The sequence below is a fragment of the Perca fluviatilis genome, chromosome 1 (assembly GCF_010015445.1).
Source record: "Perca fluviatilis chromosome 1, GENO_Pfluv_1.0, whole genome shotgun sequence".
In the NCBI taxonomy this organism is placed as follows: domain Eukaryota; kingdom Metazoa; phylum Chordata; class Actinopteri; order Perciformes; family Percidae; genus Perca; species Perca fluviatilis.
Genome location: NC_053112.1, coordinates 24269649 through 24285977, shown reverse-complemented (window position 1 = coordinate 24285977; position 16329 = coordinate 24269649). Strand labels below are relative to the sequence as shown.

The 16329-nt window shown below is 42.5% G+C and overlaps 2 protein-coding genes across 5 annotated transcripts in view; both read left to right on the top strand.

Moving 5' to 3' along the window:
- Nucleotides 1–188: 188 nt before the first annotated feature.
- atg4da (autophagy related 4D, cysteine peptidase a) lies at nucleotides 189–10062 on the top strand. Its single transcript, XM_039805258.1, has 11 exons — nucleotides 189–585; nucleotides 1656–1923; nucleotides 2525–2608; nucleotides 2972–3145; nucleotides 3455–3803; nucleotides 3900–3964; nucleotides 4142–4293; nucleotides 4430–4508; nucleotides 5163–5239; nucleotides 5472–5591; nucleotides 8230–10062. The coding sequence occupies exons 2-11, from the start codon at nucleotides 1707–1709 to the stop codon at nucleotides 8407–8409; spliced, it is 1497 nt and encodes a 498-aa protein (XP_039661192.1). The 5' UTR covers nucleotides 189–585; nucleotides 1656–1706; the 3' UTR covers nucleotides 8410–10062.
- Nucleotides 10063–11051: 989 nt separating this feature from the next.
- LOC120561874 (transcription activator BRG1) overlaps nucleotides 11052–16329 on the top strand; it is a 29254-nt gene continuing 23976 nt past the window's right edge. For 3 of the 4 annotated variants that reach the window (XM_039805213.1, XM_039805205.1, XM_039805196.1), the window contains exons 1-8: nucleotides 11644–11844; nucleotides 12463–12595; nucleotides 13334–13882; nucleotides 14081–14179; nucleotides 15018–15276; nucleotides 15533–15659; nucleotides 15799–15972; nucleotides 16097–16270. In XM_039805213.1, the coding sequence (XP_039661147.1) occupies nucleotides 11644–11844; nucleotides 12463–12595; nucleotides 13334–13882; nucleotides 14081–14179; nucleotides 15018–15276; nucleotides 15533–15659; nucleotides 15799–15972; nucleotides 16097–16270 (1716 nt within the window). Of the gene's footprint in view, nucleotides 11127–11605; nucleotides 11845–12462; nucleotides 12596–13333; nucleotides 13883–14080; nucleotides 14180–15017; nucleotides 15277–15532; nucleotides 15660–15798; nucleotides 15973–16096; nucleotides 16271–16329 lie in introns of those variants that run through there. The other variant, XM_039805222.1, reaches the window with a different exon arrangement.

Below are 16329 nucleotides of genomic sequence, written 5' to 3'. Positions count from 1 at the left end.
TGGGGACCCCCTGGAACTCCCTCAATGACCCCTGGGGTCCCAAAACCCCAGGTTAGTGTCTTGCCATATTTGGCCTAGGCTGCAAAACTCTAGTTGGTAGCACACTGCTAATGTCTGTTACTCGGATATTGTCCAATAAGCTTTCTCACAGTGATTACTTCAACCAATGGAGTTGTGTCAGGAAAGGACAACAGGAAGTAAATGTCTGCTGATGTCAAAGGGAGACGCTAAAGCGGTGGCTGCTCAGGGCAAACCCCTCTATGTACTGGATTATCTTCACCACAGTGTGCACAAATTAGCTTGTTTGTTGAATGAAGAAACGCCCATCGGACTGGTAGCAGGTTTAAAAAAGTAATTTATATCTTTGGCCAGTCCGACTTGAATGCTATGCAGCTAACGCCGGGGACTAACGCTAGCTAGCTAGTCTCTTTAAATGCTAACGTTAGCTAGCAAGCTTTACTAAGCTAGTAACGTTACATTACATTGATCTGTGAAGGCTGCATTCGTGAATGTAGAGTGGGAAAATCGCTGAAATGAGTCACAACACTACAATGCATCGACCATCTTAACCAGCTTTTACAGCAGGTAAGTTACGTGTTAGCTAACGTTAAGTTAGTGAATCTTTAATTGTAGGTGAATTAGCTAACGTCATGGCGGTCACTTGATTATTAGGCTTGGATGTTGTGCTAAAAGAAAATCTTCTTTATTATATTGCATTGACGTCGCAGGGCTAAACGAATAACGTTATATTTAAATTAACTGTGAGGATGTTGACCATAAAGTATAAAGTTCCGGTCCTCACACTCACATTGTCGTGACTGATACATTTCTGTTCTGTGGCAAGTAATTAACAGTTTGATCTAATGAGGAGTTATGTCAGCCACCAAAATCAGATGACTTTCACAGTCGCTGAAAACCCCCGACATACCGGGTAACAGTCGTTGTCAAATGATAATCACATGATGACTTTTTCACATAAATGTTACCATCAGTGCTTTCAGTGACTACACGCCATACCACTGTTCCCTGTTGAAACTACTACTCATCAGTTTCAAGGCAGGGTGAAAGAGTAACTGGTACTTTCCATTGTGTGTTGTACATTATGAAATCAATAGTTGAAGACGCATGACTTAGGTTTACACTGACAACGTTGTATTTACAGTATTTATATTTTTCAGGAACTAGGTAGCCATTGGCCTACAGGCTGGTTGTTGTGGCATTTTCCTTTACAGTAGGTTGTTTTTAGAGTATGACACTTGGAGATGTAGTTTGACAAAAAAAATAACCTTGACTAGCTTTATTTGAAGCTTTCAACTGGGGGTGCAAGTTATCTTTGTTTATTCATCAATTTGCAGAGGATTAATCTGCCTCATATAGTTTTGCAATCTATGTGAAGCCACTATTAAACCTTTAACAGGGAGAAAAAGGAAGATTAACAGAGAAGGATCCCTCTTCCAGAATTGACAATGTGTAATATGTTCTATACAGTAGACAGATTTAGAAAGGGTAAAATGATGATGTAGAGAAACGTATAGCCAATATTAGGTTCAAAAATTACAAATGCATATTATTGAGAGTAAATGTTAAGTGTAAGAGTTTCAGGCAGAGTGTAAAAAGTGTTGTCAATAATTTACCTAATTTTCTGTCCCCATCAGTTCTGTGTTGCAATGAGGAGCACCAGAGTTCAGCTCTGAGGGCTCAGCGGCATGAACACCGTTTCGCCCAGCGCAGTACAGTACGTAGGGGGAGGGATGCAGGATGAGCTGGTGGAGAGCCGGAGGCAGCAGCCTCTGGAGCAGCAGGGCAGCTTTAGTCTCAGGCTGCCACAGACACCAGATCCCGGCAGAGATGCAACCGGAGAGCCCGACGAAATGGACAAACTGAAAGCCAAACTGATGTCCGCGTGGAACAATGTCAAATATGGTTTGTGTTTACTGTAGTCTTGAAGGAAGAGTGTGTGCGTGCCTCTGTCTTGTTCTATATGCTTGTGATTGTATTTAAAGCTTAAGTGCGTAACTTTTTTATATTAATGAACGTCCGTTACATTCAAGCTGTTGCCAAATGTGTTGCTACAAAGCTAATTAAGACTATCAGTTCCACAAAACTATCTCTGAATTTCTCAGTATGGTTATGTTCAGAAGATTGTGTCGTCCGGTGACTTTCGCACACAGAAACTTGAGTGAAGATAATTACCTCTTCTGAAGAGTCCATCATGTTTTTTTAATCCTCCGTGTCCTTGGCTACTAGCAACTGCATGGTGGGAGAGGAGGAGGAGGGGGGCTTTCGTGGAGGGCTTGTATCACATGGACACGCCAACAGTTTTGTTGTCCTTACTTAGAATTCCTCATGGTGGTGGCAGAAACTATGCACTATAGCTTTAATATATGTATGCATGTTTTTGTATTCATATATTTGATTAAGTCTGGTACAAATGTGTCAAAACATGACATCTGATAAAGCCAAATTCAGCTCTCCTGATTGGCTACTTTGCCACCTTCCATTTTCCCTGCTCCTCTTTCTGTAGGTTGGACTGTTAAGTCTAAAACCTCCTTCAACAAGATATCACCAGTCACTCTCCTGGGTCACTCCTATCTGCTCAACAGTGAAGGTAAGCTGTGAATAAACAAATGTATCTTAAAAATGTCAGGGTTGATCACTTTTTTTTTAATCAAAAGTGCCTGTCAGAAGATGCAGTGTTCCTTCTAGAAAGAGACTCCAGGTGTTGTATTGAGGTTTTGGTTTTAGTTAACCACAATGTGGTTAAGTCTTTTCCTTTGAAAAGTTGCTGGGTTTACATCAAAGACAAAAATTAAAGAAGCTTTCCCCTCACTTTTATTTCACAGACATGTCAACTTTCTCATTTTAGATAAACATGAGATAAAATTCAGAAGCAGTTTCAGTCAATCAACATATTAAAATAGTTGTCTTTCTTTTTCTCTGTCTCGTCCTCCACCTTTTCACCTCCTCTCAGACGAGGTCGAGCGGTTTCGTTTGGCTTTTGTGTCCAGGATTTGGCTGACCTACAGGAGGGAGTTCCCTCAGCTGGAGGGCTCCACCTGGACCACCGACTGTGGTTGGGGCTGTATGCTGCGCAGTGGGCAGATGCTGCTGGCGCAGGGGCTCCTAGTCCATTTGATGCCCAGAGGTTTGTTTCTCTGACAGTTACATACAGTTTTGCTTTCACCCACAAAAAATATAGGTACGTTTTCTTCGAAGGAGCACTATGTGTAAGCCAATCGGGACCTTTTTAAAGGCTAGCTAATCTAGTTTCTTTCAATGATCAAGTAAACTTTTTGAATGAAATATTTCTGAGAGGGACCTTCTCTTCTTTATATGGATACATGCTGATTAGTATGGCATTCAAAAGATGTATAATAAAACTGAAGAAATTTAATAAAAACTATCCCCAGATCTTTAGCCTGACTGTAAAGTGCAAGCCTTTTGTATTCTGTAGATTGGGCTTGGCCAGATGCTCAGCAGCTAACCGATGTGGATTTTGAGGTGTTCAGACCACGTTCCCCAGCCCGGGCTGGCGGGGTCCCCATCCCCTCCTTTGGCTCTCCACGGGGATCCAACACCCCCGAAAAGTCCCTGAGTGATCAGGCACCCAAATGTAGCCAGAAGCAAAGATCGGAGTCTGTAAGGGACAGGCAGGCAGAGCCCATCCATCACAAGCTGGTCACCTGGTTCGGGGATCAGCCCCCAGCACCTTTTGGGCTTCACCAGCTGGTGGAAATAGGCAAAGGTTCAGGGAAGAAGGCTGGTGACTGGTATGGCCCCTCTATTGTGGCACACATACTAAGGTAAGGGTGTTGGAAGAAACATTGTTTTTTACAAGCAATCATTTACTATTTTCGTAAATGATTAACATAATTGACACTTTTTATTTATTTTTTCAGGAAAGCGGTAGCCAAAACCTCTGTGCTTCACAACCTGGCTGTATATGTGGCTCAGGATTGTACAGGTGAGAGTAACGGACTGTTGAATTTAATAATTACCCCTTGTGAGAGTCCAGTTCAGAGGTATCAGTAGGTTTATTGCTTTGCTCCAATATGTATTCCTTTGGAAATATCTAAAGAAGTCTTTTTTTTTTTTTTTTTTTTTTTTTTTTTTTCTCTCCTCGTGTTTCTTTGCACTGCAGTGTACAAAGAGGATGTTGTGCATCTATGTGACCTGTCACTAAGCCAGACTCCCCCTGATCCGTCCAGCCAAGTCTGGAAGTCTGTCATCATACTTGTGCCTGTACGGCTGGGAGGGGAGGCCCTCAACCCGTCCTACATCGAATGTGTCAAGGTCTGATTATTCTGCCTTCCCACCCCCACCCCCCATCCATTAACCCCTCTGAGAGTGATGTTTCCTAAAAAAATTGTGTTGCTGAACTTAAGTTCTCTCTCATATCTCTTAACTCGTATTGAAAATTCATTTCCAGAACATCCTAAAGTTGGATTGTTGTATTGGAATCATCGGAGGCAAACCGAAGCATTCACTTTACTTCATTGGCTTCCAAGGTGAGAACTCGAAAAGCACTCAAGGGATTTAAGAACATATCCTTACTCAGAGGAAGGACCTGATGGATACAGCTTGCAAGAGGCAGGATCATAGAGAAGCCAGCATTTTTGGCCATATCTGCCTCAGAACAATCTGTGCTCATAGTATTATCAAGACATAGTGTACTTAAACGGAACATGTTGCACTCCTTTCACTGCCTCCCTTTAATCTTGTCACATTTTTTTTGTCTAATGTTGTGTACAGTCAGAAGGAAAGGGAAAAAGTAGAAGTCTGTGACAGGCTTAGATCATGGCAACCAACATTTCCCAAAATATACTTCTCACTAATCATTGATTTCCACTAACTGGAACCATGATTCTGAAAATTGTCAATAAGACACACCGTAGAAGTAGTGACAAGTTGTTGCAGAAAAACGGATTAATAACTTTTTTTAATAAATTTTTTTTTTTGGTGGCAGCATCTTAATGATTTTTAAAGGAAACTGTGGCTTATGGCACTTGGTATTAGCATCACTACTCAACCATGGGAGGTGCAGCTTGGGTTAGTGGGAAGAAGATCTAAGAATACAGAAACGGCACTTTGCAGGTGGTGATTTTATACTTTTTATACAGCGTTTCAATTCCTCTTCCTGACTTCTCCTTCCTGTCTGTTAGATGAGCAGCTGCTGTATCTGGACCCTCACTACTCCCAGCCTGTGGTGGATTTCTCACAAGTCAACTTTTCACTGGAGGTTGGTTGCATTGTCTTCATCTCTCTTTACATGTTTTGTCACTATCTCTCTCACCCCTCCTCTGTCTGTCTGGCTTTGTCTCTTTTTTTTTATCAGATCATGTTGGACTTGGACCATGTGACTTTCATGATTAATAGTGCTTTGACTGTACAGACCATTGAAGATAGCATGTCCTGTCATGAACATTTATTGACCTGTTATTGTATGACCTCTGTCTCCTGTCCCTCTCTAGTCGTTCCACTGTAGTTCTCCCAAGAAGATGCCCTTCAACCGCATGGATCCCAGCTGTACCATCGGCTTTTATGCCAAGAACAAGAAGGACTTTGAGTCTCTATGTTCTGCTGTTGGTTTGGTGAGTTTTTACACCCTCCTGCCACTATCTGACTCTAAATTTAAAAGCATTTAATAACAGGAGGGAACATAAGATTTATCTTCCTAACACCCTTGATCTAAATATTGTGAACCCATCTTTTAACAAAGAGATTAACCAAAAATGCTACAAACCGCTACTATACATACAGTGGGGAGAACAAGTATTTCATACACTGACGATTTTGCAGGTTTTCCTACTTACAAAGCATGTAGAGGTCTGTAATTTTTATCATAGGTACTCTTCAACTGTGAGAGACGGAATCTAAAAAAAAAATCCATAAAATCACATTGTATGATTTTTATATAATTAATTTGCATTTTATTGCATGACATAAGTATTTGATCACCTACCAACCAGTAAGAATTCTGGCTCTCACAGACCTGTTCTTTAAGAAGCCCTCCTGTTCTCCACTCATTACCTGTATTAACTGCACCTGTTTGAACTCGTTACCTGTATAAAAGACACCTGTCCACACACTCAATCAAACAGACTCCAACCTCTCCACAATGGCCAAGACCAGAGAGCTGTGTAAGGACATCAGGGATAAAATTGTAGACCTGCACAAGGCTGGGATGGGCTACAGGACGATAGGCAAGCATCTTGGTGAGAAGGCAACAACTGTTGGCGCAATTATTAGAAAATGGAAGAAGTTCAAGATGACGGTCAATCTCCCTCGGTCTGGGGCTCCATGCAAGATCTCACCTCGTGGGGCATCAATGATCATGAGGAAGGTGAGGGATCAGCCCAGAACTACACGGCAGGACCTGGTCAATGACCTGCAGAGAGCTGGGACCACAGTCTCAAAGAAAACAATTAGTAACGCACTACGCCGTCATGGATTAAAATCCTGCAGCGCACGCAAGGTCCCCCTGCTCAAGCCTGCGCATGTCCAGGCCCGTCTGAAGTTTGCCAATGACCATCTGGATGATGCCGAGGAGGAATGGGAGAAGGTCATGTGGTCTGATGAGACAAAAATAGAGCTTTTTGGTCTAAACTCCATTCGCCGTGTTTAGAGGAAGAAGAAGGATGAGTACAACCCCAAGAACACCATCCCAACCGTGAAGCATGGAGGTGGAAACATCATTCTTTGGGGATGCTTTTCTACAAAGGGGACAGGACGACTGCACCGTATTGAGGGGAGGATGGATGGGGCAAGTATCGGGAGATCTTGGCCAACAACCTCCTTCTCTAAGTAAGAGCATTGAAGATGGGTCGTGGCTGGGTCTACCAGCATGACAACGACCCGAAACACACAGCCAGGGCAACTAAGGAGTGGCGCCGTAAGATGCATCTAAAGGTCCTGCAGTGGCCTAGCCAGTCTCCAGACCTGAACCCAATAGAAAATCTTTGGAGGGAGCTGAAAGTCCATATTGCCCAGCGACAGTCCCGAAACCTGAAGGATCTGGAGAAGGTCTGTATGGAGGAGTGGACCAAAATCCCTGCTGCAGTGTGTGCAAACCTGGTCAAGAACTACAGGAAACGTATGAGCTCTGTAACTGCAAACAAAGGTTTCTGTACCAAATATTAAGTTCTGCTTTTCTGATGTATCAAATACTTAGGCTATGTCATGCAATGAAATGCAAATTAATTACTTAAAAATCATACTATGTGATTTTCTGGATTTTTGTTTTAGATTCCATCACTCACAGTTGAAGAGTACCTATGATAAAAATTACAGACTTCTACATGCTTTGTAAGTGGGAAAACCTGCAAAATTGGCAGTGTATCAAATACTTGTTCTCCCCACTGTATGTAGCTGTCAGGCTGGAAGCAATCTGCTTCCTGGAATCGCATGTACACTCATTAATTCACTCAATCATTCACTCAGCCAGTCCAAGTGACTAACCTGCAGCCCGTTAAAGGTTGAGTCTGCGATTCTAATCCAATACACCTTTTGTCAAATTCAGCAAATAACTCCTTACGGTCCGCTAATGGTTCGTTCTGTGTGCATGCTGAAATATACATCCGGTGTTCATAAACAGCCGGGCTATTTTAATGGGAAACTGGCTCTGCCCAAGCCACACACACAATTTTGGCCAAACGGCAACAGCCTTGTTCATGCGTGTGTACAGGACAGGGAAATGGGTCATGGGTGTATAAAGAAAAAGGCAGTGGGAGCAAGAGGGACGGTAAAAAAGGAGGAAGCGAAGGAGGGACCTCAATACATGAGGATTACACACCGAGCTGCCAAAGCAGGTTCACCAGAAAAGGAGAGGGAGATCCTCAAGCACCCACGGCGGGATTGGCACCTGACTGTTTTGACTTGACCGACTTGAAAACGTGAACCTTTTCTTGATCTTGAAGAAGTTATATAAGCTGCATTTTCCTTCTTTTTATACTGTGTTAATTGAACATCTTTTGATTCTTTTTATTTAATTTTTTTGTCAAATTATAAACAAGCAATTTGAAGACGTCAATGTAATAGACTGATTCATCCATAATGAAAATAATCATTGGTTACAACTTCAGTTTAATTTTGGCTAACGAACAATGCAAAATAACTTTATTTAATAGATATTCATGTGCTCTCTTAACAGGACGTTTTCTCAATCAATACTTGAATCATTCTGTAGCATTCTAGGACATTTTGTTGACTTGATCTTGTTTTTCTTGCTAGGCCCTGTCATCAACGAAGGAGAAGTACCCCATCTTTACCTTCGTAGAGGGCCAGGGTCAGGATTATGGACTTGAGGGTCACTGCAGCAATCACAGTGGACCTGCAGCCCACATTCTGCCCCCCGGCAAACTGGGGAGGAGTAACAACAGAAGAATCAGTGATGAGTTTGTCTTCCTGTAAGGCACCCAGGAGGATGCTCTCTTAGCTCTCACCAGTAGGGGGCAGAGAAGGACACCTCATTTTCCTTTCAAAGGGAAGGACATGATTCTGCTGATGGTGCAGCTGCAAGGTGGAGCGAGACGCTTTTGTGCTTTATCGCTTTTTACTGGTCAACGGAAATAAAAACTGCGTGGCTCCTGTCATCCCCTTTTTCTGTGGATGGTGGTATTATAAGCTAACAGACAGTCATTGGTACAGTCTGTAGAATTATTTTACTAGGCAAAGGCACCATTTCAAAATGGATCATGGTTGGAAAGGTTTCAAGCACTTGAAGTATTCTTGATTTTCAGACTCTCAAAAAACCTCAAAGTCGATCATGCGTGATTAAAATCAAGCACTTAAAAGTACTCCAAATACACTCAATTACGGTCTTCCTCCTGGTCTGAACTGGACAGGAAGGTGATGTGTGGTCTACATGATATTTAATTAGCTCACTGGTCAGTTAAGGGGGATGGTACCTGATACTGTTCTTGACTTGTATGATCTGCTGAACATTTTCATTCTTTAAATTTATTTATCGGGTTTATGAAAGCGTGTTAGTGTATGTTATTACATTTTCTTAAATAAGTGTACTGATGGTATTTAGGAGTCTGTCACATTGAATTTCACAGAGATTTCAAATTCTTCCAAGAGCATCTTGAACAGATGTACATTCATTCTAGTGTTGCAGTCTGGTCCGAATATCGCACAGATGCCCAGGGTCTCGATCTTCCACATGCTTTGTCGCTCCATTATTGATCATAAAGAATATGAAACCCTCCCAGAAATCTGATCTTTCAATGCTCCTGAAGAGTTACTCAAGCTCCCAGGTTGAAGAAAAATAATCCCTTCACTTGGAGATGCATGTGTTTCTTTACCTGGTAAACTGTAGCTAGTCCCATTAAGCAGGATTATAAAGTTATCTGGATACATTTGCAAATTAAAATCCAGAACAGCTCTTTTTACATAAGTTTAAGTTCTATGTTAAACGATCAATAAGACCAACCCAATCTGAACAGAATTTTTGCCTTCAAGCTTTTGTTGCAATGTCATTAGTTTTTTGTCTGTCCCTTTTTTGTCCTGATTAAACTTTAAACACTGGAATCACATTTTACTGTTATCTCATACTCTGTATATTAGCAGTTTTAAGGAGATGCACGCTGTTTTGTTCTTACCTGATCACTGCTGTAGCACCAACTGTTTATTCTCAGACAAAGTGCCATGTTTGTCTTCAAAATGTGTCTTTAAAATCAGTTTGTTTTGCAATTAACTCCTGTTTTAAATTTAAACTTGTTTTCCACTATTCAACTTTTGAAGCTAACATGTTTTGTGATCTGGTTTCATGTTGGTTCACTTTCAACACAAGTAAAATCTGTAATTTTGGCAGAAAGGCCTTTTAAGTAAATACACAGGTATATGCTTATAATTCCTATTTGTCAGTGATGACCATCTGACATTGTTTTTATTAATCACAGTGGTGGTAAATGCCATTCAGTGGTTTAACATGGTTTAGGTGCTCAACATGGGTTTATTAGAGTTTGTTAGAACAAAAGGGGTTGGATTGAATTAACCCTTTTTCATTTGAGTCCCTTTACAAAAAAAGTCTTTCACTGAAAATAAACTGGCATAAAATGATGATGCATGCATACATTCCATGCTTTGTCATTAATTTACTATTTAGATTTGTTGGTTGAGCATTTAAATGTTTTTAACCCTTGTGTTGACTTTGGGTCAAATTGACCCGTTTTCAATTTTTGTTTTATATCAGAAAATATGGGACGTAGAAATAAGAGCTGAAACTGTGTAGAAGAAAAATGTAACAATTTAAAATGTTGGAAAAAGCAAAAACAAACTGAAAAAAAGGCATCAAAAATGTCGAAAAACACATGTTGACAACACATGGGTTAAAGGCTTGATTTAAAGCTCCCATGGTGTGAAAATTTCACTTTATGAGGTTTTTTAACATTAATATGCGTTCCCCCAGCCTGCCTATGGTCCCCCAGTGGCTAGAAATGGCGATAGGTGCAAACCGAGCCCTGGGTATCCTGCTCTGCCTTTGAGAAAATGAAAGCTCAGATGGGCCGATCTGGAATCTTCTCCTTATGAGGTCATAAGGAGCTTTCTTTGCTTTGCCCGCCCATGAGAGAGAGACATCATGGCTTTCAAACGAGCAAAGTGGCAGTTGGTCAAGGCCACACCCCCACCCTCCACCTTTCCCCCCCTCTCTCCTCCTCAAAAGCTACAGACACAGAAATGGCACATCCTAAGGAAAGCTCATTGTGGGACTGGCTCTAGTGGCTGTAATTCTGCAATCAAGGCTGGATTTCGGGAAAGAGACTTCAGATACAGTATTAGGGGACCACTAAGGTCTATATAAAAGCATCCAAAGAGCACCATGTCATGGAACTTTAAGCATATGCAGAGTCGTAGCCAGTACAGATTTGATGCACAGTCTGATAATGCCTTGATGTAGCTGCGCACGCATGCGCGCTGCCGGACAGCAGTGACTAGACATTCGGTCTTATAGCGTTGGAGGGGGCGCTCGAGCCGCGTCGATGAAACAAATCTACGCTTGAAGGCAGATTACCAAGAGGGTGAGTAGACTAATTGCGTCAACTGCTGCGCCTTATTTTATTCCCCACAAATATCAACTCGGGACCGCAGAAATTCAGCCAGGACCGACTGTCCTGTTGATGCGGGTAGGTCAGTCGCACAAGCACGGTCCGCCATTCTCCTTTTGATATTTAACGAGACACCCCATCATGGTCTGAGTGAGGAAATTCTCAGTGGCATGGACTTATCTGCATAATTTACTAAATTTCCCCGCGTTCAGTTCAAATGCAGTGGTAGACCCTGCAGCTGTAATTGCATATGCGCGCAACGGGTGACTTGGTGCAGCAGCAGGAGAATGGAGAGTCTTCATCTGATAGGCGTTGGATAAAATTCACCCATATCTTGCAAAGATTGTGCACTTACTTAATTTATCTGAAAAGCATAGTTGAAGGCATATATGCAGCCTCACTATCAAGATATTAACAGATTTGTCTAATTAAACCACTAAATTAATGCTAATTTAGATCACTAACTTTTGCATATTGCATTGCCATATTTTTGGGTTTTGCAAAGATCATGTGCTCTCTGTCACTCCCTCTCACCGTCTCTTCTTCATTTCTTTCAGGCCCTTGCTGCTCATCCAGGGGCAGGAGATCCAGGGCGATGTCGACACCAGATCCCCCCATGGGAGGCACCCCTCGCCCAGGTCCTTCCCCTGGACCGGGTCCCTCCCCTGGGGCTATGCTGGGCTCCCCAGGCTCCTCTCACAGTATGATGGGCCCCAGCCCTGGCCCTCCATCCTCGGGACACTCCCAGCCAGGGCCCTCTGGATACGGCCAGGACAACATGCACCCTCTGCACAAAGTAAGGATGTACAAACAAACACCCAACGTCCCGCTGAGACACACCACCACTGTTAAAAGTCATTTAGGAAACCGAGGTGGAGTGTCAGCAGTTATTTTTAAATCCATATACCACACATTTAATGTGAATTATGCATAATAAGGAGTTTAAACAGCACATTTCCTTACATGATCTGTAAACTCTACCATGCAGCTATATTGACATTAATTCCACAGCAAAACATAAAACTTGATCAACTGTGGACAAGGAAGATTTGCATATTATTTATATGACTGGACCGTCACTTTAAATTTCTTAATGGCTCCACTATATCACAATGGGCACATGCTGACACTGGCACATTTTATCACTTATCCATATTTGAGAACACAATTATTACTTTTAGCCTGTAATACCTGTAAATAACTGCAGCTGCATATTCATCCATACATTATTATTGTAAATTATCTTACAACTCCTTAGATTTAATATATTATTGCTGTTTTATTATTTATTTTAATTATTTATTTTAATTTGCTTTTTCTTTAGCAGCACTATATTGTGATTGCAACTGAAACTACTTAATCATTTTAAATAGGATGATAGAATCATTCTAACCTTGTTAGATTTCTCTCACAGCCCATGGAGAGCATGCATGAGAAGGGCATGAGTGAGGAGAGCCGCTTCAGCCAGATGAAGGGACTATCTATGAGACAGGGTGGGCACAGTGGTATGGGCCCCCCACCCAGTCCTCTAGACCAACACTCGCAAGGTAGGCACGCTATGTAGACTTATCTTAAGCAATTTCATCCTTTCCATCATTGTGTAAGACAAGTTGTGTTCTGGTCGTGTGGCATGGCTGGCTCATAATGTAGGGAGTGGCTCTGATGTCGCAAGTCATCAAATAACCCATGAGCCATTGTTTTCAAGCTCTTTAACGCATTTCTTTTAATATCAAAATACTAAAAATCGTACAATGGCTCAGTCTAACAAAGGGGCTGTTAACAGTCAGGTAGCAACTGTGTAGCTTGGCCTCTGCATGCAGTTTGCTATAACGAAGGGATACAGGAAATGAAACAACACAGCCAGCCAGACAGACAGGCTTAGCACTGTGAATCAGAGTTAAAAATATTATGAAATAACAGTCTGGCAAGATTACGCTGCAGGCTCTTGTTAAAGGAATAGTTGTGACATTTTGGGAAATCATAGTTAGATGAGAAGTTTGATAGCACTCTCATTTTGGTACGGTAAAATACGAAGCTACAGACAGCAGACAGTTAGCTTAGCTTAGCATAAAGACTGGAAGCGGGGACGAAGCTAGCCAGGCTCTGTCCAAAGGAACAACATCCACCTACAAGCTCCTCTAACTCACTGCTTCAAATGTTGTATTTTTATTTTATTTTAATATGAACCACAAATACCAAACACAAATAGTGAAGTGTAAAATTAATGGTTTGTGGTTTTACGGGTATTATGTGTAGAAATGTTTCTTTCTGTCTGTGTCTTCCAGGATACCACTCTCCATTAGGGGGCTCTGACCACTCCAGCCCTGTCCCTTCAAATGGTCCCCCCTCTGGACCTCTTATGCCATCGTCCTCTTCCTCCTCCTCCGGTGGTCCCGGCTCTGCCCCTACACCTTTAGATGGCCCCAGTGGAGAGCAACACACTCTTGGTCCCAATAACCGGCCTGGCCCTCCAGGTAGCTCCGGCCCAGGCCCCAGCCCTGGACCCAGCCTGGGCCCCAGTGTCTCCACCCTTGGATCTGGCCTTGAATCTGGAGTCCCTCCAGGCCCTGGAGGTCCTGGTGGCCCTACTCCCTTTAACCAGAACCAGCTTCACCAACTCAGAGCCCAGATCATGGCTTATAAGATGCTGGCCCGTGGGCAGCCTCTGCCAGACCACCTCCAAATGGCTGTCCAAGGGAAGAGGCCCATGCCTGGGATGCAGCAGCAGTCAATGTCCAGTTTGGCTCCTGGACCTGGAGGCGGGCCAGTAGGTGGACCAGTAGGACCAGTACCAGTGCCTGTGCCAATGGGCTCAGGCTACAGTCGAGCTCATGGTGAGCATGCATGGGGAATGTCTGGAATACCAAGCTATATGCTGTGGTCTGATGGGAAATTGATAGAAGACACATTTGTACCTGACATTGAATCTTCATACTTAAGTTAGCTACAAATTTTTACAAATGTCATCTTTTCAAATTTATATTTTGTGTTATATATGTGCCATTAGTCTTAAGACCTATTTGTTTCTTTAGGAATGATGGGTCCCAACATGCCTCCTCCAGGCCCATCGGGTACTCCAGCTGGAATGCAGGGACAAAACCCAAATGGACCTCCCAAGTGCTGGCCAGAAGGTATATGGTGTTGCTGCAAGACTTTAGTTGAATTTGTTGAATGTGAGTAGCTCAGGTATTAGAGCAAGAAGGGGCTAAGTGAGAGCTAGTATATCCATATAAATTCCAATTATGACCTCTTATCCAAGTAAGAACACAAATTATTTAGGATAGGAACAGTATGTTCATATATAAATATATGAGGCCAATTTTTGTCCTTTTATTAAAATCATAATTTAAGATTATCTTGATAAGAGTTTATGGCTTTAGCATTATGTTCACATTGTGGACTCTGGCCCATTATACTGTTATTATAAAGACACTCATTGCCTGCATCTTCTTACATTTATTCTACCTTCCAGTATTTTCCTAATATTTATTCCAATCAAACTGTTTCTGAATATTTAAAGGTGCCCTGCTGAGTTTTCTTGTAAACAATTGTTAAAAATCCATGTTTACTTGCTAGCAGTCTTCTTCTGCCCTGTCTTTGTTGGTGCATTGCTCAGTTTCTTGGTGCCTTACCACCACCAATTGTTGATCAACGGAATAGCATGAAAACAACAGAAGGAATGTGTACGTTGTCGCCCGCGTGTGTGCCCTAATGGGTATGCACTGCAAACAATTTGGGGGCCCACTCATAAAATCATTGCTCCATAGTGCTACCAGTGGTTATAAACTCCACAAGTTACTTTTAAAAATAAAATGCACAACCTTCTGCGCAGCAGATGATTTTAGGTTACAGTTACAAAAAACAGAATTATAGGGGAGACACTAAACCTTTTAAATTTGTTACCATTAAAATTATACATTTTCTATACTTTGAATGTAGCCTTCATTCCCACACTTCACTTCCCTCCAGGCCCCATGGTGAATGCAGCAGCCCCCTCCAACGCACCCCAGAAGCTTATTCCCCCTCAGCCCACTGGTCGACCCTCTCCTGCCCCGCCTTCAGTTCCCCCCGCTGCCTCCCCAGTAATGCCTCCACAGACTCAGTCCCCCGGCCAGCCGACACAGCCTACTCCCATGATGCCTTACCATGCCAAGCAGAACCGCATTACTCCCATTCAGAAACCCTGTGGACTCGACCCAGTGGAGATACTGCAGGAGAGGGAGTTCAGGTACGTTTCATCTCATTAACTTTTTCTGGAGGGGGAAATGACGGAATCAGAAGGGTTGAATGGTTACTCTGTACTGTACTACAAGCAGTACATTGCTGAAGAGTTTTGCTAAATTTGTAATTTTTTTTCATTGTGTTCAAAACTTTTAATACGCTTTTTTATTGTATACTGTCTAACAGAAGTATTCAAAATCAAAAGTACAAAAAACCTAAAGCATGAATAATTCATAGTAAAATATAACTTAGTACTCCCTCAGGTTACAGGCTCGTATCACTCATCGTATTGCTGAGCTGGAGAACCTGCCGGGCTCTCTGGCTGGTGATTTACGTACCAAAGCTACTATAGAGCTCAAAGCCCTCCGACTGCTTAACTTCCAGAGACAGGTACAGTTTGCACTACATCATCAAGCTTCACATTTTCACCTCTAACCTTCACAACATCACATGTTTTTTCAATGATGGTAGTTTGTGTTAATGATGAGTCCATGTTTGTATATTTGTCTGTTTGCATGACTATCCGCAGCTGCGTCAAGAGGTGGTGGTGTGTATGCGTCGTGACACAGCTCTAGAGACTGCCCTCGATGCCAAGGCCTACAAGCGAAGCAAGCGTCAGTCTCTGCGAGAGGCGCGCATCACGGAGAAACTGGAGAAACAGCAGAAGATCGAGCAAGAGCGCAAACGCAGGCAGAAACATCAGGTAGAGGACATATACAGTCATGATGTTGCTTTTGATAAGATTAAAAGTGGTATTTATGATTGACTCCTCTCTTTTCTGGTTTATTGTCTTTTCTGCCCTTCATCCCATACAACTCTTATCTTAGGAGTACCTCAACAGCATCCTGCAGCACGCCAAAGACTTCAAAGAGTACCACCGCTCCATCACAGGCAAAATGCAGAAACTGACCAAAGCTGTGGCCACCTACCATGCCAATACTGAACGGGAGCAGAAGAAAGAGAATGAGCGCATTGAGAAAGAGAGGATGAGGAGGCTTATGGTAAGAAGAAACCACACAGACACAGTTACACACTTACCAAAATACACACACCCTCCTTC

Excerpts from the sequence above, each read along its gene's own strand:
- atg4da (XM_039805258.1), top strand. The coding sequence starts at position 1,707 with ATGAACACCGTTTCGCCCAGCGCAGTACAGTACGTAGGGGGAGGGATG. Across the intron at positions 3,804-3,899 it reads ATTGTGGCACACATACTAAG|GAAAGCGGTAGCCAAAACCT; the intron begins GTAAGGGTGTTG and ends TTATTTTTTCAG. Across the intron at positions 5,240-5,471 it reads AAGTCAACTTTTCACTGGAG|TCGTTCCACTGTAGTTCTCC; the intron begins GTTGGTTGCATT and ends GTCCCTCTCTAG.